General features: G+C 39.0%; 2 protein-coding genes across 3 annotated transcripts; one reads left to right on the top strand and one right to left on the bottom strand.

Annotated features, from left to right (window-relative positions):
* Positions 1-156: 156 nt before the first annotated feature.
* Positions 157-8,735, top strand: LOC122780375 (integrin subunit beta 3 binding protein). Of its 2 annotated transcripts, XM_044043269.1 has the most exons (9): positions 157-185; positions 808-844; positions 1,000-1,072; positions 1,435-1,489; positions 2,352-2,430; positions 2,700-2,787; positions 2,981-3,037; positions 6,957-7,010; positions 7,396-7,794. In XM_044043269.1, the coding sequence occupies exons 1-8, from the start codon at positions 181-183 to the stop codon at positions 7,007-7,009; spliced, it is 447 nt and encodes a 148-aa protein (XP_043899204.1). In that variant the 5' UTR covers positions 157-180; the 3' UTR covers position 7,010; positions 7,396-7,794. The 2 variants fall into 2 exon arrangements, with proteins under 2 accessions (XP_043899204.1, XP_043899203.1); XM_044043268.1 differs by lacking the exons at positions 6,957-7,010; positions 7,396-7,794 and adding an exon at positions 8,593-8,735.
* A 538-nt stretch (positions 8,736-9,273) lies between these two features.
* On the bottom strand, positions 9,274-25,367 carry alg6 (ALG6 alpha-1,3-glucosyltransferase). Its single transcript, XM_044043266.1, has 14 exons — positions 25,183-25,367; positions 24,853-24,937; positions 23,498-23,587; positions 23,263-23,351; positions 23,092-23,174; positions 22,864-22,928; positions 22,456-22,641; positions 20,384-20,519; positions 17,169-17,254; positions 15,699-15,783; positions 15,190-15,260; positions 13,820-13,888; positions 12,306-12,498; positions 9,274-9,903 (listed from the first exon to the last, which is right to left on the bottom strand). Exons 1-14 carry the CDS (start codon positions 25,262-25,264, stop codon positions 9,706-9,708), a joined length of 1,518 nt encoding a protein of 505 aa, XP_043899201.1. The 5' UTR covers positions 25,265-25,367; the 3' UTR covers positions 9,274-9,705.
* Positions 25,368-26,649: the final 1,282 nt, after the last annotated feature.

The following is a 26,649-nucleotide window of genomic DNA, read 5'->3' as shown; positions in this document are numbered from 1 at the left end:
TAAAAATGCTACACACTACACGAAATAAAAATATATTTATTTGGAAGAATATTTTGTAATTTGTGTGAGTCGTACTAGATGTTATAGATGATTCGCGAATACCGGAATTATATAGGACACGTCATGTTTTACACGAACTTATTTAAGTGTAGTAAAGGCGCCAATTTTGCCTGTCCGAGAATGGCGTGAGTACCTTGCAGATTTATTTATTTATTGTTCTTTACTGTTGATACATGCTGTAATACACGGTAATATTCGTTCCTAATTGTAAGTCTAGCACGCCAAGTGAACTTTACCTCTGAAACATGAATGTAAAGTATATATTATGGTCTGTGGATAACACATGCGTTTAAACGATATCAAGTTCAGAAAGAAATGCTTGTGGAACTCTAGTTATTTTATTGTCTCTGCTCTGTTTCTATTGTGTATGTTGTTTGTTTTTTGTAATATTCTGTTTTGGTGTTTTTGGCTGTTTATGTATGTTATGCACTCAGTCAGAGGTTTCTGTGATATACATGTTATACAGGAAAAGGGTCAGAAAGAGAAAAGTAAAATGTCTACACTCCGTTCTGCTTGTTCACTGGCTAGGGCTGTTATTTTTAATATTTTAATCTTCTGTGTTCAATCAAATATCAAGTTTCTATCATCTGATTTTGTTTCTTTAAATGATAACACATGATGATGGGTACATAAACTGGGGCACAAGTTAAAGGGCTATTGTACTGCTACTTATGTTACATTATAATTGTTTGTGGGCTAATTGTCATACCACTAGATAATACACTGATTTCCATTTTTTTTAAACAGTTCAAAAAGAACTCTGCCCAAGGAAAATGCTCATTCTGTAAGTAACTGTTTCAGATCTACTGATATATGAGGTGTCAACTATTTATGTGTAACAAAATGGCTGAAAATATAAGATTTAGCTAGTTATTTTAGTGTTTAACTACTTTTTTCACATTACACTTTGTTTTTTTGTTTGTTCCTTGTCTCAAACAGCTTCCAGCTTCCAGATTACCAGTGCCTGCAAGAAACCACAAAACTCTAACTGCGGTTCAGAGTTCTCAACCAGGTGTTCAAGATCTTCAGAGTCCATTCATACAGTGAAAACAAATGAAATCCCAAAGAGACATGGGCTAAATGTTGCCTTATATACTATATGCTCCATTTTCTTATTCTGTAGAAGAAGTGATGATTTGAAAAACTAAATTTAAATCATGTTTACTCCCACAATATTTCTCTTAATTAACTTTCTCTTTGATGAGGTGTGCTGCCAGACAAATCAGCAACTCTCATGGCACATCTAAATGTTTCTACATTTCAGAGTAATGGAAAATGATCTAGTATTTCCTACATCAGACCACAAAGTATTAGTTACTTTCTTATATATGTACTCTATATTGTGTTATTAATGTGGATGTGGTGTTTCAACAGGTAAGATCAAAATTGTTGCGAATGAAGAAGAGGTCCCACAGACGGAGTTGGAAAAGTGAGTACTCTTGCATTTATTTTATTCTGTGCCTGTTTTACCAATCGGCAATTCATTTCACTAATTCATGATCAAAAACTGGAGCCATTGACCGTGTAGAACACACAGTTGAAGGGTTACAGTGAACTCCTCAATGAGTTGCTATATATCAATTGCCACACTTTCCTGATGGTCATAATGATGGATCAAAATTTAACGACGGGAGACATGAAATGATGGAGATCCATCACTGGCCAAATTATCAGTGATTTACATAGCACTAAAAATAGTTGTATAAGAGTCACTTAACATAAGAACCATTTCCTTAGCCCGGGCAGACATTTGGTGTCTGGCCCATCCATCAAGACAAGCATTAGTTTTTAATTTTATAGTGCTGTCACTAATGCATTAAATCGGCTCAGTTTACAGTACATTCATAACACTCACTTGGTCATGTCATATTCGGGTCACTTGGGGCACAGCAGTGTTTTTGATTTATTGTAGATCTCAACAGCCAATAAAATACCAAAAGTTCAGACAGAGCAACAAATAATTTGAGTAGTTATCGATGAATTGATGTATGTATCTATGGTAATAAAGTATCTAAATTTAAGTAGCCCTAATTGCTGTTCCTGTTTTTTAATTAGTTTTCATTCATTGTATGCTCTGTTTTTGTTTCTAAATTCAAACCACTGATGAACATAAACAATAAACCTTACACAAATAGTCAAAATTAGTAGTTATGAATGGTCTTTCAATACACCTTTTTTAAGTTTACAATAATACAGTTATTCAGTCTGCTGCCATTCACTGTCAATATGTATTTTGAAAATTTGTAAACGTGCAGTTGTATCACCAACCCACTCTGTTTTGCTTTGACCAGACTGGACTCCTTGCGAACTCAACTGGAACAATCAGTGGATGAATTCATCAGAGCCAGGAAAAAGCTGGAGGAAATAATTGTGAGAGACTTTCTTTGGTCTTAAATCTTTAGAATAGGCAGAAGTGTCTTTGTCTCCATTATATCTTCAAATTGAGAGATTGTGGTTTTTTTTTAATCATATGTTGAATATTCACTTCTGACATGACTTTTCTGTTCTGAATAGCAGCATTTGTGTTCATTTGTTTTCAGGAGAGTGTGCTACTTCTTTATCTATCTTTCCTGCACATTATACTGATAGGGTTGTGGAGTTTTTGTCTTGTATCTGGCTTGATCCTGTACTTTATTTAGCCAGCAGAGGGCAGCGGTGAACAAGAACGTTTACCCATTGGATCCAATGCTGACCTTAGGACAGAGCTGAAGAGACACAGAGAGCTGGGTAAGTTCTCATTTACTGCCATTGTTAAATATGGTTGCGTCAGAAAATTGGATTAAAATTTGGGTTGCATGGGATTTGCCGTAGTTTTCACTCACCTGGATGTAAAATGATCAGAATGGGAAGTCATTAACTTTAGGTTAATCTCTGTATTAGTTGCCTTTTTTAAAAACAGTTTTGTTGTGTTTTGTTTCAGCACCCAGAGTAGCTTCATCTTTGAAAGGAAAGGAAAATCCCAACAATCGGAGTCAAGGTAATTTATCTGTTAGTAAACAATGAAACCAGATATAACATTAAATTAATAGTAGTTATATGTACTGGTGTGTACATTCATGCTTAATTTATTATGCTTTTATATAGAGCTGCAACTAACGATTATTTTCATAATCGATTCATCTTTCAATTATTTTCTCGATTAATTGTTTGATCCTTAAAATATAAGAAAACCTTAAAAAATGTTGATTGGTGTTCGTCAAACCTGGAAATTATGATGTTCTCAAATGTCTTGTTTTGTCCACAAACCTAAAGATTAACCTTTAATGATTTCTTTGTTATCTGATCGATTAACTGTTTCAGCCCTACTTTTGTACCATCTGGATAAACTCAGATTCACGTTACAAGATATTGTGAACAATATCACAGCATTTATTGAAGGTTAAAACCACACATTTCAAATGACCCTTTGAGTTGAAAACATTGTTTTTGTATTGAAGGCTTCATTGATTTTGGATGTTTTTGCTAACTTGTGCACATACTTTTAATTTGTTTATTTGACAGACAATACATGTTGGTGCTGTTAAATTTAATTAAAATGCAGCAGATGCAGTGACTTCTAGCCTCGGCTAATTTCAGACATCGATGAATACTCACATAAATCCATAAAAACTAACAGTGAAGCAGACGGTGACAAACAGTCACACAAATAATACAGAGCTAGAGTAAATCAGGTGATTGGTTTCAGGTCTGGATCAGGTCTGTTGAAAATTGTATAATTTATGCCCCTGTTATATACCGTACTCGGTGTCAACTGTTCAAGCTCCTTCACTCACGTCAGAAGGCTGCTATCCTCACTTTCTAACTAGTATCTCAAATGGTTTTAGTCACACAGTTTTTTCAATTCCAGTATTTGCCAAAAAGTCCCATGTCCAAGTAATGATTTATAAGTTCATGGCCTTAGGTAGGAGTCACTTGTAGAAAAGCTACCACATTGTTTTCAACGTAGAGTCCAACTTAGTCTAGCAGTTGTGAAGATCTTGTCAATAAGGGCCAGTCTTCCAGGACGGAAGTCAAAACGCAGACTCCAGCAGCTCAGTTCATCATGATGCTGTAAGGAGGGGGGGGGGGCTCCGTCCCCTTGTGTTGCCAGTGTGTTCCCACGTGTTGTGCTTAAATTAATAGCCGACAGACAGATCTTTCTTTTTTATCAATCACCCCTTTGATTGTGACCTTATCTATGCATCTGCACAGGACTATAAAAACATTTCTGTCCCGATTGTTTGGTTCATTTCAAGACAAGAAGGAAAACAAATATAATCACGGGTGCATTTGATTCCTAAGGACATCCCATCCTCTACTACTTCACTATTTGATTTGCCTCTTCCTTGCTATTTAACCTTAATAGCATCAATCGATGCTTGTTTGAGTCGCTCGGACAATCTGTGCGCTGTGTGCCGTGCGACCTTTGGGGAAAAACAACATTTTGTTATAGTTGCGCAAACAAGTCAAGAAAATTTCCTGGGGAAATAATTAATTTGATTATTTTAGGCACATGTTATGCCTGCAGCAGAGCAATTCTTGTGATCCAATCATACACTGGTGACTTGTGGACAATGAATAGGGGGTACTGTCAGGAAGCAAGCTTGTTTTCTGATAAGGTTGTTAGAAATGATTTAGATTAGTTCCAGTGAGGCAGCCAAACATACATGATGCATTGTAGATCCACACCCCAGGAATGTCACATTTTTGTCACATGGCGGATCCATGAAATGTATCTGTTTCGCATAAACCTCCTTACAACAACAGACTTCACAATGTCAAGGCAGATAGCTGTTGGGAGAGAATTGGCCCTCTGTGTGTGTCGGGACACACATTTAAATAAAACAAAACTAACTGTTATTCAAAGCTGCTGAATCGTTCTGGCCTATATCCGCTGCAAGTGTGAAATCTCAGCCAGATGATGTTGATTGCATTGTCAAGCATGACTCTGCTCCTGGGTTAAATGTTTGTTTAGGTTTTTTGTTGTCGTTTGTTTTATGTTTGTTAGTTGCTGCTATGGCCTTGAGGCTTTGGTCCAAGTGCTGAGTAAAAGGAGAAACTTGTAAGAAGTGCGTTATGTGCTGATTTTTCTATTCAAATTGACACTGTCGATTAACATAAGTTTAATTATTGTTTTCACAGTCAAATTCAGATAAATTTTCCAGCACCCGTTTGTGTTCATTTGAAAAAGAAAAAAAAAACACAATCTAAATTGTCTGTTGTACAAATGAATAATTTAATCCTCTACTCTGGGACACCTGGAAGCAAAAGACAACATTAGTAAATGGTACAACGTAGTGTAACAGTAGACAAAAGACACAACTGACTCAACAAGGTCTCCTACTGTAAGAAATATACAGCAATATCTGTGTAAAATTGGCTGAGATTAGTTCATTTACACATACTTCTGAATCATTCTGTCTGTTTTCTTGAATATCTTGTAATGTGTTGTTTAAACAGTGAAAACAAATCAAGAGTTGCCTTTCACTGTGTTCAGACACTGTAGTTGCCCTCTTAGGTTCCAGGTAATGCCGCCGTCACTTCCACCCCTGCCAAGGAGTAAAATCCATGGCAACTTTTATGCCTTAAAAAGAATAATCCACTTTGCCTCTTATTTCTTTTTCCCGCTTGCCCTCTCCTTTCGCTTCTTCTTATACTGCAATGGGGGACGACATCACATGTATCTTTGTCATCATGAGAGTGGTGGTGGTATTAAGCAGTTCTTGTGACTGTCCTTTAAGGTTATCAAAAGTTTCAGTTAGCAGTCTAAAGAAGTCACTCCTGGTAAGCAATCAGCGCTGGGGGCGAGCATCAATCCTCCGGGTATAGTCGCGGCATTACAAATACCCACAGAGCCTGTATGTGCTGATGACTACAAAATTGAAAAAGAAAGGCCCTAATAATTCTGAGGCAAGTTTCCCTCAGCTGTAGGTATTGATTATTTGTGTGTGGTGAGAGATTTGGAAAATTCAATTAAAGGAGTTGTGCAAAGGATTCATAAATTCAGCCACTCCAATGCGTATCGAGACATGGTTATGTTCTAAATCAATGCTGCACTTCACAATATATTTTCTTAGGAACATAAAAATAAATAACATTTAAACAGTTCTGCTTACTACAGAAACAAATTTTTGTCACGGGCCAAGTACTGACTCGTGCACATCTTTCAGGTGGTAACGTATTTTTATTGCAGTTTTTCCCATAAGAAAATCCTATATAATATGAATTTTGAAATGACAAAATGAGGGGAAAGGGGAAGGCTCAGCAGTGTAAAAATTGATCAGGCCATAGATGGGACCACGTTGTGGAAGATTTGTATGTCAGCAGTAATGGGCTGTATTAAAAAGAAGACTCCTTAAGATGTCATAAAAGTGATGGGGCTGCATCGCGGGTCGTGGGCTGCTGGCCCGGGCTGCTCTCGCACTCTGGCACATCAATCCTCGGAGGCCTCACAGACAGATGCCACCTACCCACTGGGAGTTTTATGCTTTCTGATTGACCACACAGTTGCAATTAAACAGGGGAGTTGTATATTAGGCAGGTTTTTTTTTTTTCTTTTCCTCCTGAACTGAAGCAGGTGGCCTTCGATCGACACCGTTGGTTGCAGAGTATGCAGTCTTTTCAGGCATGATTTCTGATTTACTGAGTGTCATTGCATTTCATCTGGGCATGCAAAAAAAATACCTTTGGGTTCTTTGAAAGATTACCATAGCAACAATTTTGTACTTTTTCATAGCCGATTATTTAAGAACATTATACGTTTACACTTCCCTTCCATTCACATAGTTTACAAGACTTTGACTATAAGACTATTTGCCTCTATAAAAGATTTTATTTTTTGTGAAGGTATCAATAATTAGCTTTTTTTTATATGATAATAAATGCTTGACTCTTGGTTTTATCATTTCACTCTTTAGGTCCTGTGGAGATGGGCAGCTCCTACAAGTTTCTCAAGTCCATTATGGGCTGAGGTATAATAATCCATTTCAACTTCCTTCCTTTTTGTTTTTTTAATTTATTAATTTCATTAATTGCAAACGGTAGCACGTTATAGTACAGTAGCGACAAGGTAGTAAATAAAATAGTAAAAGGGAAGTGATACTATGTAATACCACTGTATTATTTTCCTTATGACCACACTGTTGTGTATGTCGTTACTGTACTGTAATGTAAAATGTTAAAAATTCCATTTAAAGGTTGAACGGAGAGCGATTGTTTACATAACATATGCCGCCTATTAACTCTCGTCTTTGTGAATATTCAGTCTGTCTCGACCGTGGCTGTGGCTGTGGTGTGTGTAATATCAGCAGGTGCCAGTGGGGTTACAATCATGTTTTCCTCTCCTATATTCCCCAGGTCTTTGTTAGCGAGGCATCTTGCCCGTTGACAGCAAATGGAATTGCTCTTCACTTCTTGCGCGTATGATCCCATGGAGATGAGGCAGGAGATGAATGTGGAATCGGTGCTGTCAGTTGTGAGGCCGAGATGTCTCGGGGAAGCCGTCACTCATTTTGCGGTAGAAGTGTCTGAAACAGTGTGTGTGTGGGTGGGGGGGCTGAATCCTCTGACATGTTAGACCCCCCTGTCTGCCCTCCGGAGCCTCTGCCGCAGCTGACAAATGTTGATTCTACATTAACCACAATGCTGCAACGCTGTGCAAATAATGTTCTTGCAGATGGCAACCCTCATCCCCTTTATGGCAAAACTATGCAATCATCCCCACAAGTGCAGTTTAACACCTTTTCAAAGTAAAGGTGGGGATTTGTCCTCCACGACACAGTAGTCTCTTTATTTGGCATCGCCTGGGAAAGGCTGCGGCCTCTCTCTGCCCAAGTCACCCAAAGCAACAGCTGGTGTTCGCAGCAACATTTCCTATTTCTGCCTAAGGTGGCTCGTGTAACTCTCACTTTATCACCCTTAGAGGCCATGTGAAGGACAAAGCCAGTACACCCATAAACAGAACTAATGTTTTGATACAAGCCCCTAAGGAGGGTAAGAGAGGAATCCTTTGTGGGGGGTTTTATATACCCAATTCCTGCCCAAATCTATTTTTAATAGATTTTGATCAAAAAAAGTTATCTCTTCTTCCAACAAGACTAATTATTACAAAGAGATTTTCTTGTGCAGTATCAATATTCCCTGTGCCGGTCTGTAGTCCAGTGATTCAACTAGTCTGAGGCGAGGTGGTTTCACTGTGGCTAAATATGGAGGATGCTTTTTTTGTGTGTATAACTACAGTGAATAAAAAAAGCATTAGGTAAATTCTTAGGGTTAGGGTTATTGTGCATTTTTGCATTTGCAAACTTGTGTCAGACTCAAGTGAGTTCCGACAGAAGTGTTGAAACTCACTTGAGTCTTAGGCTGAGCAGTTTATGCTCTTTACTATTTTTGTATTCATGTACAATACCTATTTTTAAATGGTGGGGAATGCTTACATTCAACTAGTAAATTTTTCTTTATAGATTAGAAGGCCCTTTTTGTATGATTTAATTTGCAAAGAATAGACCAGAAATGATTATTTTTAATTTTATAAATTTGCTTTGTATTTTACAGTTTCAGAAGCTCACGTCACCTGTAGGAGTTACCTACTCCCATTTAAGAAGAGAATACATTACACTTTTCCCCTCACACCACTGTACATGAATCAAGCCTACGTTCTATAAACATGTTTAATAAAAGAGCAAACCAACACCTTTCTCAGCATCTGAGTGGCCCCTTGTGTTCCTGTCCCGTGATTGTGCGAGTTAACTCTAGATCTCTGGCTCCTATTTGTCCCTGTGGCCCATTAGAGGCAACTGGCCTGCAGCCTCAGGTGCACAGGCAAACCTCTCCTGACCTGATAACATTTATAGTTGTAATGGATTTTTTTATGCTCGTCATTAACTTTCTCAGAGATTGGAGAAAGGAATAGCGTGTGCCTTTTTTCTGTGGTATTTCAACTTTATAGCATTATGCTCAGATATGTCACCTTCCATCATCTCTCTTTAAGGCCTCGCCTGTCACTACAAATGTACAGGTCTTTTGTGCAGGACCCTTGTCGTACCAGGACTTGTAATTAATATTTAATGCTGTTGAGTAAAAGCTTTGAGAGATATAATTTCTGTCCAATTATTGGCTCTGACTCTGGCAGACAGTTAGGGGGAGGTGATTTAGCAGACTACTTGGTTAATGTAGACGGTTAACTGTATATGAAGCTGCTTCCAATCAAATTACTTAACAATGCGGCAATAAAAGTTTAGCTCATTGAAAACTTTATTTTTTTTCCTTTACTAACTTTGTACAAAATATCTTCAATTATCAATAGACATTGACAGTAGAAAATTGTAAAAAAAAGAAAGAAAACTAAATCCCATGATTTGAGCATTTCATCACACTTCTCAGATTAAGTACTGAGATGTAACACCTTACATCTAACGCAATTGTAAACAGTGAGCGTACAGACAGACACATTAATTAAATATTTCAGAGTTGGTCCAAAAATAATGGAAAAAAAATATATCATTATCGTCCACCTTCATTTAATATCACAGCACCTCTGAGCTGGCGTAATATAGTTGCATGATGAAAAGTCTCACTCATAAGCACCTGTGATGTTTTGAATTTGGTACATGATTTCATGAGTCCACACAAAGCCTCAAAACCCTTTTTACCATTTAGCAGCATAAATCAGTTTATCTTCTTCTGGCTCTTTCTGGTGGGCGGCCTGCTGAACTGGACAATGTTTAAATATATAAATGTCCCCAAGAAGTGCAGGAAAGCAGTGACGGACACCAGCACAGGAAACAAGTCGGGTAGATGTGGCGGCGGGACCAGAGCCACACTTGCGACACTCAAACCGGCCATTGCTGCGATGCTGACATAGAACTGTAACAGAGAGAGAGAGAGGGAGAAGGTAAACTTATCAAATAACAATACACATTTTTTTTTTCCTGATGAAAAGTCAACACAATATGTAATTCTCCCAGTATGTGCAAAGTTTTGGCTGTAAGTAATCAAGTACAATCTCTTGGTCAGTGCAATATCGGTGTTTGTTTAGACTCTTCTGTGATGAGTAAATGATTTTTGTACTAGATTTACTGTAAAGAGCCATAACATTAGGTTATTCTAGTCTGCCCCGACTGATCAGCAGCTGCCATCTCACCTCACCTCTCACACTGCGTTCAACAAAAGACCAATTCCAATCGTTAATATAGATAACTTTGCCAAAGTGAGTTTAATCACTACATCTACATTGTGAATCTGGAACTTCTAAAGACACAATGAAAAACCCGGGCTCCACCAGCTATGAACACAATGTTAGCGTTTCTCTTAATTTTAACTGCAACCATAATATCGAACCTATGAATGATTTAATTTAAAAGCTCGGATGACATTGAATATTTATCCTTGAATGACTGTCGTCAAAATGTTCATTGGAGAAGACGAGCCATAAAGAAAAGACTGAGGCTTGAAATATCATATTAAAGAACAGGCAATTTGAATTTTTTTGGCTAATAAAGCCACTTTTTTTTTTTTTAATCCTGTCGCAAATGAAAATAGAGGTGCTGAAGAAAGTGAGATCATTCATGTGTCTGTTTGAGCTCTATGACCCGGAGGACCAAATGCCCCGTGCCGGCACCTGCGACGACAGCTCCCAAATCCATGAAACCTTATCATCATCATCATCTTGGCTCGCTATTTATGCTGCTTGTGTAAATAAATATATCTAGGCAAACCTGTGTTAATGACACGTGCTATAAAAAGACACCTTCTCTTAATCTCTGACACCCAATAGGTGCCCATGTCACTAAGGGGGCCGGTGGTGCAGCCTCTTTAAACGCTGTGGAAACTTTAATAAGTGATAAATAATTCTTTGCCTGGCAGTGGCTTTCATCCCCGGACAGCTTACACAGCTTACAGTGGCACATGATCTGTATTTATACAGTTGGGTATGTCTTTTCGCACAGAGTTGCAATTTAGGTCTAGTGCCACTTTTGCAGTACAGGCCACCTGAGATCCTGAAATGACCACCGTTCTTCTCACAAATGCAACAGCTGTACGTCATCCTCCATGATCACTACTGGTTTTTGACCGTGTGTCTTAACTGAAGAAAATCTACAACAATACTTGCTTGTTTATGTCTGCTCTTATACATTTAGGAGGATGACGTACAGCTGATGCTTTTGTCAAAGGTTGCGGGTTCGATTCCTGGCTCTACATGCCGATGTGCCGACACTTAACCCCCATGTTGCTCCTGATGAGTGATAGAAAAATGCGCTGTATGAAAGTTTGAGTGATTGAATGGCAAACCTGTAGTGTAAAGCAGCTTTGAGTGGTCATCTAGACTAGTGGACTAGAAATGCGCTATATAAATACAGACCATTTTCAACCAAATGTACTGTAGTGCATTTTAGGGGTGGGTCAAAATATCGCCCTTCCTCGTGCAATATGATAATCGACACGCCAAGGCAAATAACAATATTTTAAGGCGCTCTAAAATAAACAATCCCTGCCGGTTTCACTTACCGTGGACCATCACATATCGTATCGTGAGATACCCTGTGATTTCCCTAGCGGCATTAAAGGGTTTGACATTTTTAAATCATCTTTTATTATATATCTATGTAACCTAGAATAACTGCTACAACTCCCACTTTATTAGTAGGGTTCCTAGGCTTTTTTCTGAGTATGGGAGAGCATGGTCATGGAATAACCGTTTCCCAAAGTGAGTTTAAAGCATTGATGAAAAACTGAGTAAGTGAACAATGTTATGGAATGTATTGGCTGGTATTTGTGTGATTGTTGCCTTTTGTTGATTTTCAATATGTCCTTTTAACTTTGTTATGGTGGGCTATCTTGGCCAGGTCTCTTTCACAAAGTAGATTTTGATTTCAAGGATAAAGTGAACATCTGCCTCCTATGAGGGGAAATAATGGTCATTTATCTTTTTATGAACATTCGGTATGGCTGGGGACATCATCTCTCCTTCAGTTGGATAGTGTTATCAGTTATGCAACATAAGACTCTTAATGCAGAGGAACACTCTAAATCCACACATATTGAACAAGGTCAAAAGATGAGTATAGACTACGACAAGGGTACATTTGAAAACTTTTCCAGATATACAGTATAGGTTATGTATTTTTTTTCCCCACAAGCATTGAATTATTTATATTTATACATGCCAATGAAAATGTTTTATGTAAACTAAACTACTCCAGTGAATCCATACCACTAAATCAGTGCAGGCTATTGTACAGTATTGTATCAGGGTTTTAAATACTCACCTTCCACCTCATCATACAGGCCAAGTCCATTTTGGGTAGGAAAAACAGCAGCTTGTGGTAAGCACCCAGTCTCAGCTCGTCCTCCGTGCAGCGTTCCAGTGCAGACAGTAGATAGACGCTAAAGAAGAGGAAGCCCGCTGAGGTCACAACGTAGGGAACCAGCAGACCATCCTTCAGAAATAGAGGCAGCATGCTGCACATAGGGACAAGGACAGTGGCACATTTACAATTTAGTTAAGTTGTTTTTTTTCAGCTTTGCTGATATCTTTCTCTGGAGCTGTGTGCAATGACCTAAAACAAAGAAAAGACTGCAGAGGTCCTTTCTCACTTATTGAATAAAAAAGTCTAGCTGTAGCTTTTACACACCCATACAAACACAATTTACACAGCACAACATAGAAAGTGTTAAGGACACATAATGACCCAAAAACATTTATTTTCCACTTCCAAATGTACATTTGCATAAAATCGTACATATACGCACAGTGGCCACTATATTAGGTACACGCAGTAGTAGCAATCTTAGTAGCAGTCGATTGATAATCGATGACTAAATTAAGTGTCAACTATTTAATTAAAACTATTTTTCTAAATGGATCAAGTTGCTGACATGTGATTGGCTACCTAATAATGTGGACAGTGAGTGTGGGTGCAACCGTTCAACATTATTGTCAGTATCCTGCTTGACACAGCTTTTATCCAACAGGCCAGCACAAGCTTCATGTGCCCCAGTGGAGAGAAACGGCTCTGACATTCAAGCCAAGATTATCTTAGTTTAGCAGAGAGACACGGACAAGAACAACAGTTGACTCATGGCAAATCGCACATCACCCCATCTAACAAAACTCTATACACGCAAAACAAACTGCGCATTCTCATTTTCACTCCCAACAATAAAGCCCCATTCAGAAGATAAATGCTTAACATTTTAGAAATACATACTTCTTCAATTTAAGACAGACTGGCTGCATTATGTCCCTGTTAAATTGCCATGGCTAGAGCACCCATTCTGCCAATTATGCTAACAAAGATGTATTTTTTAAGTGGCATAGTCTGTGGAGGATGGAGATAATGTGTCCAAGTCAGACTGTACTGGAAAGTGGCTAAAGAATGACCTCCTGTCCCTATACAACACACACTTAGATGGCAGGCATGCAGACTATGCCATGTAATCCCCGCATATCCTTATACTAAACCACACACACAACAATTAGTACTGCCGGAAGAATTTAACAACAGCTGGTGAAAGTTAGATGGAGCATTTGTAACACTACTTGTCTTTTCCACGCATGGTCCTCAGTTCAACCCACACCACTGATCTGCTTAGCTATTTAGAATCTTTTCTATGTCTCTTATAGTTTGCAGGAAGAAGGGATAGAATGTGAAAAAGGGAATGCATGGGCATTGTTGTTATTCATTCAAACTTCATTTTTAGGGCATTTAATTTAAAACATACACACATAAATCTCAACTAAAAGAGTGGGAAAATTCTGCATGTTTGTTTGTGGACTCACCTGAATGTTGAGGCCTGCAGGAACCAAATAACCACCAGGGGCAGGTCATTCAACAGGAGGCAGACGGGCCTGAAAAGATCACCATTAAACACACCGTGTAGTGAATACCATTAAATATAATTTTACAGTTAAAGGAAATCGGGTCGTGTTAGGTCAAAGCTGATGTGTCATGCATGTATAAGATTAAAGCAACAGATCTAATGATATCCACATAAACTGATTATTGACAGTTGCTCACAAGGCAGTCAGCCTGTGTTGGGTCTTATTTCACTGTACATCAACAGTCTTCTTTTTTTTTTTTGTACTGTAACAACTGTATCAAAATATGGAGTTGCAGTTTTGCAGGTTGAGGCCAAAATGCAAAATGCTGTAGACTTCAACTCAAACAGAGTTTGAGGACAATACGGCAGTTGCTTCTCACTTTCCTGAGGAGTCAAGGGTTTCAGGTCTTCTTAAATAGCACATAATGTCAATTCTGTAAATTATGTTTCCCATTTCAAGAAAAAAAGACCAGAAACACATGAGTGAATACCAGTGTGATTGACAGGTAGTTATAAGTGATATTTGTGAACTTCTGGTTAGCTAACGTCATCGTGGTGCCAAAACTGGGAGTTCAGACTCATATGGGTAACTGCACTGGCACGGTAGGTGCCTCCTAATGTCTCCTGTGATAAATGTATAATTGCGTGGCATGTGTCTGTGCGGTGGACTCTTTGCTAACTGGTTGCCTGTGTCAGTGCTACTTACGTCCCTGAAACCACACTTACGGCCAGTGCTCTTTGGCGATCCTGTTATAGCCCAATAATTGATCCTGTGCAAACAATACCCTGAGCTCCTGCCTGCCATTCTTTCCTAAATCCCTGGACATGCATTACTGATTGATTCCAGGGGACAGGTGGGAGATACAACTCAATAGTTAATAAAGCAACAATCTTCCCTAATCTAGATTAATAGATGAGCCCAGATCTAGGAACCAAATCCCTTGCCGTCAAATCTATTCCAGGCTTCGCTCTCCACCTACAGCCACCGCAGCTTTATATATATAAAGAGGTAAATGATAATGAACCACACACACACATACACCTTACTCTCACACACAAGTGTGAAGACAGAGGTAGATCGTTCTGTTGCACCTCAGAGTGCACGTGTGTTCAACTTATTATCGGTGTGCAAAACACAACTTGAGATTTGCGGGGACAAAGCAAACGGCTTCTTTGCGTGCGAGCAGAAATTGAATCAATACTTGTGAATGTTTGAGTGATCACAGCCATGACAGAGAGAGAGAGAGAGAGAGTACTGTTGACATCTGCTACAATCCCTACACTGCTTTGTGTCACTGCAGTGTGACAATTCATTTTCTTTGTACTTACAAGGCAGCCAAGAGGATGGACTTCTCATGGACTTGGTAGGAGAAGAGGAAAAACGCCAGGGATGAGTTAGCCTAAAGATGCCAATGACATGTTAATGAACAACTTCACTTAAATTACAATTTAATTCATATTTGTGTAAAAAAAAGTAAGTTAAGAGTAAATTCCAAAAAACGTTTCAAAGAACCAGGGTTTTTTCCTTAACCTAAGGTTCACTGCCGTCTTACTTTACTAGCATAGCGGTTACACTTCAATCTTTCCTCCGTCAGTCGTGATGTGAAACAAATCCCTCAAAACAAAACAATGCCATACTGAGAAACACACAGACCTGAATCAACATCGCGTGAACTCGTTTGACACTGGGTTGAATGTAACAGACATTTGTTTATATTGCAAAGTTACACACGACAGCTTAAAACCAAAATTCCAAAATCAAACAATGCTTTATTGCTGATGCTGTTAAGCAGCATCTCATTTGTATGAAAGAAAACAGAGCACACAGAAACACTCACCAAGGCCAGTTTAAACTGCCAGAAGTCTGGCTTTGTCAGGAGTTTGATAGAAGAGGGAAGGACTGCCAGGAGAGTGCACACTAAACTGGAAAAAAACAATAAAAAATGAGCATTGAGATGATCTCATATCGGCACTGTTGGCAACAGTCAATTGCACAAAAAATTCTCTGTATCCCCTGTGGGACAGAATAGAAAAAATATTGCAGTACTTGTGTTTGCACGTAACTCGAAACTTGCATGTAGCTATTGTGTGGTTGACTTTGCTTTCTGTGAAAACTGAAAATGAGTAGCCAGAATGGCACGGTCGCAACCACCATAGAGAATAATCTGATTTTGATGGCGGGTGCGAACATTCGCCATGTCAAACCCGGGCCTTTTTTTAGACACTGCTCTGCCACTGAGACCCCGGCTCTGTGGGAAAGAACCAAAATACTAGCGCTGCCTCAGGGTTACTGAGCATTAGTTTAACCCTTCAATTGTCACCTGCTGGGGGCAGAGGCACAGGAAGAGATCGACTTATGTGTTAGTGTAAATGTGAATAAATGTGGCGAGAGGTCAGGCAGCGAGTGTGAGAGTCACAGTACGTTTGTGTAGAAGAGACATTATATGAACTGTAATAGAGGAGAACACATAATAGAGAGGGACAGGAAGGTAGAGGGCAGTAATCAAAGACCAGTCAGTGGGTATTTAGTATGAATGCAACTATGTTATGTGTGTGTTATGTGTAGGGCAGGGTTTTACAGTCCGGAAGGGCACGGCTCACTTTTCACAGCTGATTCGTTCTATGTACACAGTAGAGCCACACAAGAGCTTTAAGCTATCCGTGTGTCTGTGCCAAAAAGACATGAGCGTTTTTTTTTTCTTTCATTTGTTTGAAACGGTCAAAGAAGTCCCACTTGATCCCTGGACTTAGCAGTCTGGCAGAAACGTGTCCATGCTGCGAACACACGACTCCTAAATTTAGCAAGTCGGGTTATTTAAGCAGGCTCCTCCATGACACAACTGCTGCATCAACTATTTCCCCTGACTGTGATTGTGCAGGTTTTTCAGCTTTTGGTCAAGATAGCATATATATCCAAAGACTTCCTGGAATGCACCGTGTGGTAGCAGGCAGAGATTCTAACAATGCTCCATGCCCACTATGTGTTCTCCCCTGTTGTTGGCACCGCTAATTGATCTCCTTCTTCATAATATAACATAAATCACATAACCATCATAACATTTTTGAAAAATCTTTCTGTCTTTGTACATGACACATGCTTTTACCAGTACAAGAAAGAAAGAAAGAAAGAAGTCAGGCCTCTAAGAGCGTATGTGTAGGTATGTTTTCAAATACAGGAAGGGCATTTTTGTTGTTGTTGTGGACATAGAGACACTGCTTTTCCTCCTAAATGTTTTTACATTTTACAAACATACTCAAATGTTTTTGTATTTATCATGAAAAATGGAAAGAAAGAAAGGAGGGATTACCTGAGGTAGAGCTGGGAATCTCTGGACAGAATGAATCTGATCTTTATCAGGACGTTCAAGCTGCACCATGTGTTGGCCACCTTATCCTTCACACATGAACACAAAACACACTCTTAGTTAATTAAGACCTGTGTCGCATGAAAATGTAATAATTCAAATGACTCAAAAAAAACAACTTAAAGAGAGAGTAAACACGTGGCAGTTCTTGAGGTCATTATTTGCGACTGTGAAAGTTCAATAAAAATTCCTGAGGGCGTCAGGTGGGACTTTGGTACGTAAGACTCTGTCATAAATGTGTCCCCTCTCAGAAAGAGCATGAGACTTATTTGTAAACTTAAGGAGACAAGGTCAAGGGTCAAACCAGAGTATAGTTTCTGCATGACCAGCAGATCCAGACCAACCACAGTGCACAGCTCAGAACTACATGCATTGAATGTCTCTATAGAATGCTTTCATTTTACATCTTTGAGCAACAATAATTAAAAAGGTTACAAGTCTGATTCATAATTAATTACTTAGAATTATTTTCCATCATTTTCCCTGAGCACATATTGAAAATGACAAGATTGTTTTTTGTATAGATAAAATTTACAATGATATGAAATTACAATATTTCTAACTTTAATATATTATGTCAGTCGGGAATGAATTAGTCCAATTAATTACCGATTTATTATTATTATAATACCAATTTCACATCACAACATTTTCCCCATGTCGGTTCATGTTGTCTTTCCACGATTAGTCCTGATATATGGTAAATCATAAAGAAAAAGCGTCACTTTAAAAGTCCACTTAATGCAGGAGTGCTTGTGGTTTGTAAGCTGTGAGATCAGATGAGGAAGGCCTGGCCGCGTGCGATTCCGTTGATTTAAGTGCTTAAGCAGTTGTGCAGGGATCAGATGATATTGAGGGCCAAGCCGCCACTGTGCACAGTGATATCACAACATAGAGATGGCATGCCTAGATCAGCGTCATGATTCCACTGCAGATGCTTGCTCGGTGTGGCCCTTTCTAGAGAGCCTATTTCTGGCCTCCTCTCTCTCTCTCTCTCCTCTCTGTGCTACAGCTGCTCACAGCACAGCTGTGTGGATCTTAATGGCAGCCTCGTCAGCAGCGCTGGGTCATCCAGTGTTGTGTTGTCTCAGCCCCCTTCCCCTCTCACTTTCCTCTTTGCCTCCTCGCTCCAAATAACCACTACGGGCGGAATTTTCCTGGACACCGCCTGAGGGCAACACATGAACAAGGGTGGTGGTGCTGTGTGTGTGTGTGTGTGTGTGGGGGGGGTCGGTCTTGCAGCTCCTTCACCTATGAGCTAGCATGGAATTTCACAGGGAGAAGCATTTGGTGCCATTTTTGTGAGCAGGCAGCAACGTGAGACATCAGAATGCAGCTCAGTGGGTAAACTTACAACTGATCCCTCCAAGAAGTCCCCAGGACCACCTCTCACTCCCTTACCCCCAAACCCCCCCCCACCCCTTGTCACCCTTGTCTCCCTGTGAGCTTTTGCTTACGTGCACAATTTCACAATTAGTTCAGGACGACTTGCCCCGCCACCGGCTTCACATGCTGCCGTCACGGGGGAGTATAGTATCTCTCACACCCTGTGTATTATGTTTGCATCATTTCATTGAACAAATTCTGCCACAGTGTACGCTGCCATCTACTCCCCCACCCCCCCGGCAGAATTTTCAATTACTTCTTATGTCAATGACACCTTGTGGTGGGTGTCACCCCGGGGACCGGGACAAGATGGATGCGATTCAGGAGAGGGTTTCAGAAATGAGGACGGCAAAAACCCTAACATCTGAGGTGTCAGTCAGTCACTCAAGCACATGGACACACACAGACACTCGACGCCTCCCTCTCCCATGACAGCTTGTAACGCTGCCGACTGTGGAAGTCTTTCAGCTCTTTCTCACTTACTTTTTAGTTACTATCATATTCCTCCGCTCCCTCCTCGTCTCTCACAGTCTGTGACGGCGTGGTGACAGCATACAAATCTGTGTATGCTATATAACGGTGTAACACACTTACACGCTCTCAGAAGTAGACACTGGGAGGCCACAGTTGTGCGATCTCCTCTGATACGCCTGTAAGTGTAGTGGTGGCACCACTTATTAGTCCGTAATGCTAAAACACTGCTGTGCTACGAAGTGCTGAAAATACCCCGGCCATAAATTACTTAGATTTATCTATATCCTCCTACTGTACATCCCGAACCCTGGCACCTGCGAGACATGGAGTGAAATTGATCTCCCAACCTTTCACCATTTTATTCCTCTGTTTTCTTTCATTCTGCACTCGTATCCATTGACAGACAGCTAAGCACCCTTTCATGGCCATTCATATGTCACTCATACTGATCAAATTTGCTTACACAAGGAATATGTAAGAGTTGAGGAAGTTAAAGCTATAAACTGATGTAGGGTAACTTTTATTATAGTACTGCATTTGAGTACAATTGTGAAACACTCACTGTATTTTTTACTTCACTGCATTTTCTTGACTGCTTCAGTTACTGGTTACTTTGTATAATATATTTACTATAACAAAAAAGCATTATCTAAAAATTAAGAAGTTGAAGTTGATGTACATTCAATGTATCAATAGTTATAATCCAAAAATATGATAAACATTATTCTAAGATAGGGCATTTGCTCTATGATATTTTTAATGCAAGACCCCCAACTAAAGATAATAATTCAAAAAGTTAATAATTCACAGGATTATTAGTTAAAAAAGATCTAACCTTTGTATTTTATGTCCCTGAAAGGACTTTAGGATCCTAAAAGGATGCGGATCTTCTTAGGATTTTCAACATATTAAAGAATATTTTAGGAATTGAACAGAAACCCCCCATCTTTTTAAGAGTACAACCAAAGGAGGTTGTTTTTAAATACGAAAGGCCAATGAAAACAAACTATAACTCAAAAACTTAGGGCACCTCTGGGTCAAGCCATTCTTCAATGGGGAAATTAAAAAGTACATGTGACCTGTATGTTCCTCTAATCTCCAGGCCATACTAATCTAACACTGTTGATCCTTTTATAGTCATGATCTTTGTGGAGATATTATCTTCTTTGACTTGTTTTATTAAATGACACACTGGGGGTTTGAGCACAGAGCAGCTATACTGTAAGACTTGGCCTTGGTGGAAAACTACTCAGATGTGTTTTCAAGTTGACTTTTGGATTCGACAAAGTGTACTGTACCTCAAACAGACCACGAGCCACAGGAAAAATCCTCCTCACCACCTGCAGGGCCTGGCTGGGGTCAGACAGGAAGGGCAGCCAGCAGAGGGCAAAACTCACCAACACTGTCACAGCAATTCTCAGCAACATGAAAAACCTACACACAAAGACACAGAGAGAGATGAAGGATTGCCTTCCATAAATGACGGGCGCAGAGGTGCACCCTAAAATATGACATTCCATTAAGTTAGGTGAAATGATTTATTATCTATGGAAATGTGGACATTAAAAACTATCTATTAAGTTAAAAGTTAAACTGAAAGATTTTGACTAATTATTTCCTCAACATTAATTTAACTCATGTCTGTACAATCTGAAGTGAAAGATAAAAAAAAAGGGAACGGAAGGGTTGAAAAACCTGAAGCCTACTACTAAATAATCCACAGTGGACTGTGAAACATAAAACAAAGTTGCTCTTGTTCAACTAATGTTATATTATACGATGATTTATTGTGATGTTAGTCAACTGGAAAACTTGCATTTGCAGGTAAGAAATACATCTAAATAGCATCTATTCAAAAACACTTTGCTATTTTAACTTGGAAGTGTATGTTTGCATTAAAAAAATAACAAGTTTATCCAACAAGTAAAATATAATATATACAATATATAATAAAAGTTGAGTTACATTCAACCAATTTGTTACAGTACAGTATTTTTGCACTTCACAGATATTTTGTCAGTCTAATTTCCGCATGTATAAATGCTGAAATGAGTGCGTTGTTTCAAGTGCATTTGCGGCTGCTGTGGATTCCTCAAACAATAAGTACACAATGTCTGCATGTCCCATATTTGGGATCTGACCCTTGTGTTGAGGAATGCAGTGAAAGCCAGGCATCAGCTGAAAGTTTTCAGTGTAGGTCAGGATTGCCTGTCAGCTGTAACCGTGAAGCTGCTGGTTAAGTTGCACACACATACATAGCTGAGGAGTTTGGGCATGGCGAGAGTGTCATCTGGACATATCTTCCCCCTGGCTCTTCTAATCCAGCTCTCCATTTGCTACTAAATGCCCTTGGTACATTGTTACTAGATAAACACACACTGGACACACTAGTAACAACATCCAGCTTGATTACCTCAGCCATTCCATGGCTCTCCTGAGGACACAGCTCTCCAATAGACTGACATTACATATCTGCTACTCAGCTGACACGTCTAGATGCTGCATGACAAAACAGCACTTGCATACACTGTTGAATAATTAAGATTTCATGGTCTTCACTTGGGATCCAAGGGTAAGAAACACCGGATTGTCTTCCCAGAACTGTATGCTATTCATTAGATAATTGAGATACAGTGATCATTTAATACAATAAAGTAATATGAAAACATTTCTTTAAAAGACAGCTGTGCTGGCTAGCTGGATGAGAATGGCTGGTTACTTCCTTGTCAGTATGGCAGTACATATTTATCTACGATTGCTTGTTTTTACTTCTTATTTTTGTACTGGTAGTTACTTAAAGTCTACTTTTAAATCATCACTCTTATGTTCTTTGTTTGTACACCTCAGGATTGTAATGTATGCCTTGGGAATGAAAAACATTTCTTCCAACTGTCATCTGGTTTTGTAGTCCTGCCCTTTGCCTCTACCTCAGCAGGTACTTCTTTTTGTTCTCCATCTGTCCTTCATTTTCTCATCTACTGTATAGGATTTTTAAATAAAGTGGCAGAGTTATTCTGTCTGAGAAATCTGAGCAAACCAAGGGCAATAGTGAGGGAGCAGGTGCAATTACTTATGATCGTTGCCCAGAAATCTTGAACAGAGCACTAGGGAGAAATGTTTTTCAGTCTTAGCTCCATAACTCTTTACTCCAAAGTTGTAATTTCTTTTCAAATGGTCTCAGCCGACATGTAGATATGGGAATAAGGAAAAGTGGACACTCTAAATTGACCGTAAGTGTGAGAGTGGATGATTGTTTGTCTCTATGTGGCCCTGTGATGGACTGGCGACCTGTCCACGGTGTCAGCTGCGTCCCTCATGTGGAAAATAAACTGAAACAATCAAAGCAAATAAATAAATAAAAAACACTCACCCTCTTCCTGTTAGACCGGTTTTAACACACTTTCCCAGTAGATAGCAGAAGAAGGGCAGAGCATGGTACAGCTCCATCTGTTTGTAGTTGAGAGCCAGGGAAAAGGCCATGGAGCCCAACGCGTCCCAGCCCAGACCCAAAGCCAGAATCCCCCACAGAGCAAAGCCTTGGCTCACTGCATTGTACCTGACGCAGTTAAGGTCAGTACTGGATTAAATGCATCTCATTTTAGTAGATGTTAAATACAGTCTGTGCTGATGTGAGACAAACTGTCGCTGACGCAGGGTTATCAGGGTTAACAGTTTCTTCCTACCACTACTTTGTCTTATTTGGGTCTTTGTTGACGAATTTGTATTACAATAAGGGTATTACACTCAATAAAAAGGAGAAATGCACAAAAAAAGATACTGGAAATGACCGTAGTCAATGAGGATTAGTCCAGGGTAGAGCAGGAAGCAGAATAGAGTGGAAACCTGGAATAAAAGACAAACATTATTCACAAAGAGTATCAACCTATTATCATATTGTATTGAAATACTGACTTCAGTATTCACCAAATTATTGGAGCAGTGTTGTAATCTTTTATTAAGAATGGTTTCCCAGACTATGAGCAAAACTTTTAGACAAATGTGTTACCTTTTTCCTCGAGGATCCATCAGTCAGGTAGAAACAGTACAGAACCACAGCAGGGATGTATATCAGCAAATCTGCCACCAGCACTGAAACAGAGGAACAGACCCTTTTGATAGTTTACCTAGTTTTCAATGTCACTGATGCAAATATGATGCATTTCTCTCATAACTATACCTGTAGCTCTCATGAATAACTTGTGTGCTGGGCTTTCATATGCTCTGGATTTGTGGAGCTCCACCCATTCGGGGTTAATCATCTTGGCTCTGCAGGAAAACAAATATGGTTTTGACTTAAATGTTGTTGGTGTTTTGTAGTGAACAGTAGAATATGCTGTAGTCATTCTGACTGCATGGGAACTCTGATCACACTGATATTTAACAGTAGTTAGTTAAATATTAAAAATACTTACATATATGCACAAACCCAGCTGTGGTAAGCAGTAAGAGGAGGATAGTCAAGACCCCAGTAGTTTAAGTCATTGTCCGTTGTGTTGAAGTACCTGTAAGAGTACAATTATTGTATGTATTCTCATTAAAGCTGCCTTAGTTCCAATGTAAAGGTATGTGGATTTTAATGTCATGAATTTCTCTTTTAACTTTTTTTTTTTAATCACTGATATTGCAGACATGAGACTCAAGTTACTTACTTGCGTAAATGTGTGAGGCAATATTGTATTAAAGGTAAAAATGTGCAATGCAGAAACATGGCCATGGTTGACTGACACTGTTATGAGACATTCTTTGAATTATTAGATCATGAATATTGTGGATTAATGTGGAAGAAACAAATTACTGCTAAAGCTGGTTGACATGGACATGGAGTTAAATTTCTACTATTTCACGTAAGACTCTGAGTAATCATCAATCAAATACAGGGACCGTATAATAAATCCCACCTTTGCAAAGGTTCTAATGTTAATTTTTTTGTTGAATCAGTTTCACAGAGGTGTCAATTCACCACTCTGATCATTTTGCACATTAAATATCGCTGAACAATTGATCCTAATCCAACATAATTGTGCTATTTTTGGATTATTCAATTTTCTACACCAACAAAATATAAATAAAAAGCATGTTGGAAACTAATAATGTCTTCAATCCTTACATAGAAATTAACATACAGTATAACGTTAATATCATAGTGGTGTCAATACCCCATCACATTTTCTATTTGAATATTGAACGTGAGTTTGACGTAAGTGCAAATTGTAAATCAAATCTCAATCACAGTATTTGTCAGAAAAAACGCAATAAGATATTTTTCCCCAAATACCTGAACCCTAATGTTATATTTTCCTAGCCTCCCCTCACCGATGTGAACAACAACTTGTGGTTAAAATAATTTTGAATTAAACTCCCAACTGTCATGATGGTGGGTGATGGTGCTGTAAATTACTTGTTTGTTTGATCAAACCTGGAAATGATGATGTTTTCAAAAGTCTAAAACTATTTTTGTTTCCTATTACTGTTTTAATAATTTCTTTGTTATATGGAGCCAAAAAAAAGGAAAATGTTCACATGCAAGAAGCTGAAAGAACAGAGAGCTTTTTTTAATTGCTGAAAAATCAATCAAAATAGTTAATTATATTGACATTTAGTAAATTATTAATAATCGATTAATCGAATAGTGGTTGCAGCCGTACTGTAAGTGCACTGCAAACAATGTGTTTTTAGTCCACTCAGTACAACAGTTTCCTGTTTTGCAACCAAGAACTCTTTTCAGGCATTTCTTAAACTCCCTCCTCTCTGAGTAGATCACACTCACCATTCTTGGACAGGGAGGTTGTAGGTCACTTCTTGCCAGTGTCTCTGTGCTTCATAGTCGCCAAACATAGGAGGTTTGCCCGCCCCTGCACAGAAATCATTCAGCTGTAAGTCTGAATTATGACAAACCAGTGCACCAGTGAATGACAGCAATACAACCAACACACAGCAGCAACAACAACAACAACAACAGCAGCCTACTCGGAGCAGACACTCATTCATACACAGTAACATCTAAAGAAGAGGAAAAAAGAGAACAACAGGAACACGTGTTACTCTGATGTAAACAATAGTGTGAATGTCGCATGTTTGACGTTTAACTTCTACATACCTGAATAAGAATTTAACGAAACGCTCCATCTCACAACAACACCGAGTAGAACACAGATGGACACAAGACTCCACGTATGCATAACTATAACCGGTAAAAAATAAAAATAAAACAAATATCAGCTTTTATAGGGGAAAAGGATACGAGAAAAAAAACAAAACCCCTGCTCATTCAGACAGTTTACATTTCCTGTATACGTCACACGCCTAGACGTCGTTTCATCTCCTCATTGGACACCATATGATGACGTTGAGAACGATGAAGCGTTCACGGACATTTGGAAGAAATGCACATTTTCCCTTCGTTCACCAATCGCTCTGTTTATGAGGACAGAATAACGTGAACAACCACGTTATATAGGAGAATATTAAATCAATTTTTTAGCCTAATGACAAATATGGTGGTTAAATTGCTGGCAGTAATTAATATATATTTTTTTATAGTTGCAACTCGAAACAGGAAAAGCTAGATTTCCCATTTGCCGAGAATGCCTCGTAGGTAGATAGATTTTCTTTCTTGACATAGGCTTTATCACGACACAACATTAATGTATTATGTTGATAACATAACAGAGACTGTAGAATAAAATGTATACATTAATTAATGAAGTAAATTAAAGTTATCCCTTTTGACTTCATTACACAGGCCACATTTTAAGCATGTTTACTTTTGAAAGTACTTAAAGTGAGATTACACGTTATTATATTATTTACACATTATTATGAAAAACAGGATTACTTTATATTTACATCAGTTGGTTGCAAAAAAAAGGTATTTTTCTGGAAATTAGGGCCAGTGTTGTGTCTGTCAATGGCAGAAGTGATAATCTGTGAAACTAGTGACTGAATGACAGATCTCCCCGTCGAGTTCTGTAGAAAAAAAGACATCTATGTTTACATGTGAACACATGTTAACTTCTACAGCTCTAGAAATAAGTCAGGAGGTCATACACGTGTGTGTCACCTACAGTGTTTATCCAGTATGAGGCAGCCAGCCTTCTCCCCGTTCATGTAGGGGGGTTTTCTCAGGGTTCTCTGGTTTTCTCTCGCAGTACAAAAATCATGCCGGTCTGAGGATTAGGCAAATTGGACACTCTAAATTGACTGAAGGAGTGAAAGTGGACAAATTGTTTGTTTCTATGTGGCCCTGTGATGGACTGGCGATCTGTCCAGGTAATAAAATGGCAGAAGATGGATGGATGGACACCACTACACGTGTGTAGCAGTGGAGGATTTGCTGTGTAACTAGTTTGTTGTAACCTTCTGTATACAGACGTATGTGTGGATATAACAGCCTCTCCTTGCCCTCCCCTCACATTGTAAATCTCAGCCCAGGGGCATTTTCTCCTCTGTGACCTTTTCTTCTGTTGACACCGTCGTCTTTGTTCCCAAGGTGTTGGGATTTGTTGGGTGAGACGTGTTCCTTGTGGTTCCGACATCAATTATGCATAAATAATAATAACCTCGG

Source organism: Solea senegalensis, linkage group LG14 (genome assembly GCF_019176455.1).
Source record: "Solea senegalensis isolate Sse05_10M linkage group LG14, IFAPA_SoseM_1, whole genome shotgun sequence".
Classification (NCBI taxonomy): Eukaryota; Metazoa; Chordata; class Actinopteri; order Pleuronectiformes; family Soleidae; genus Solea; species Solea senegalensis.
This window is presented reverse-complemented; position numbering and strand designations above follow the sequence as displayed.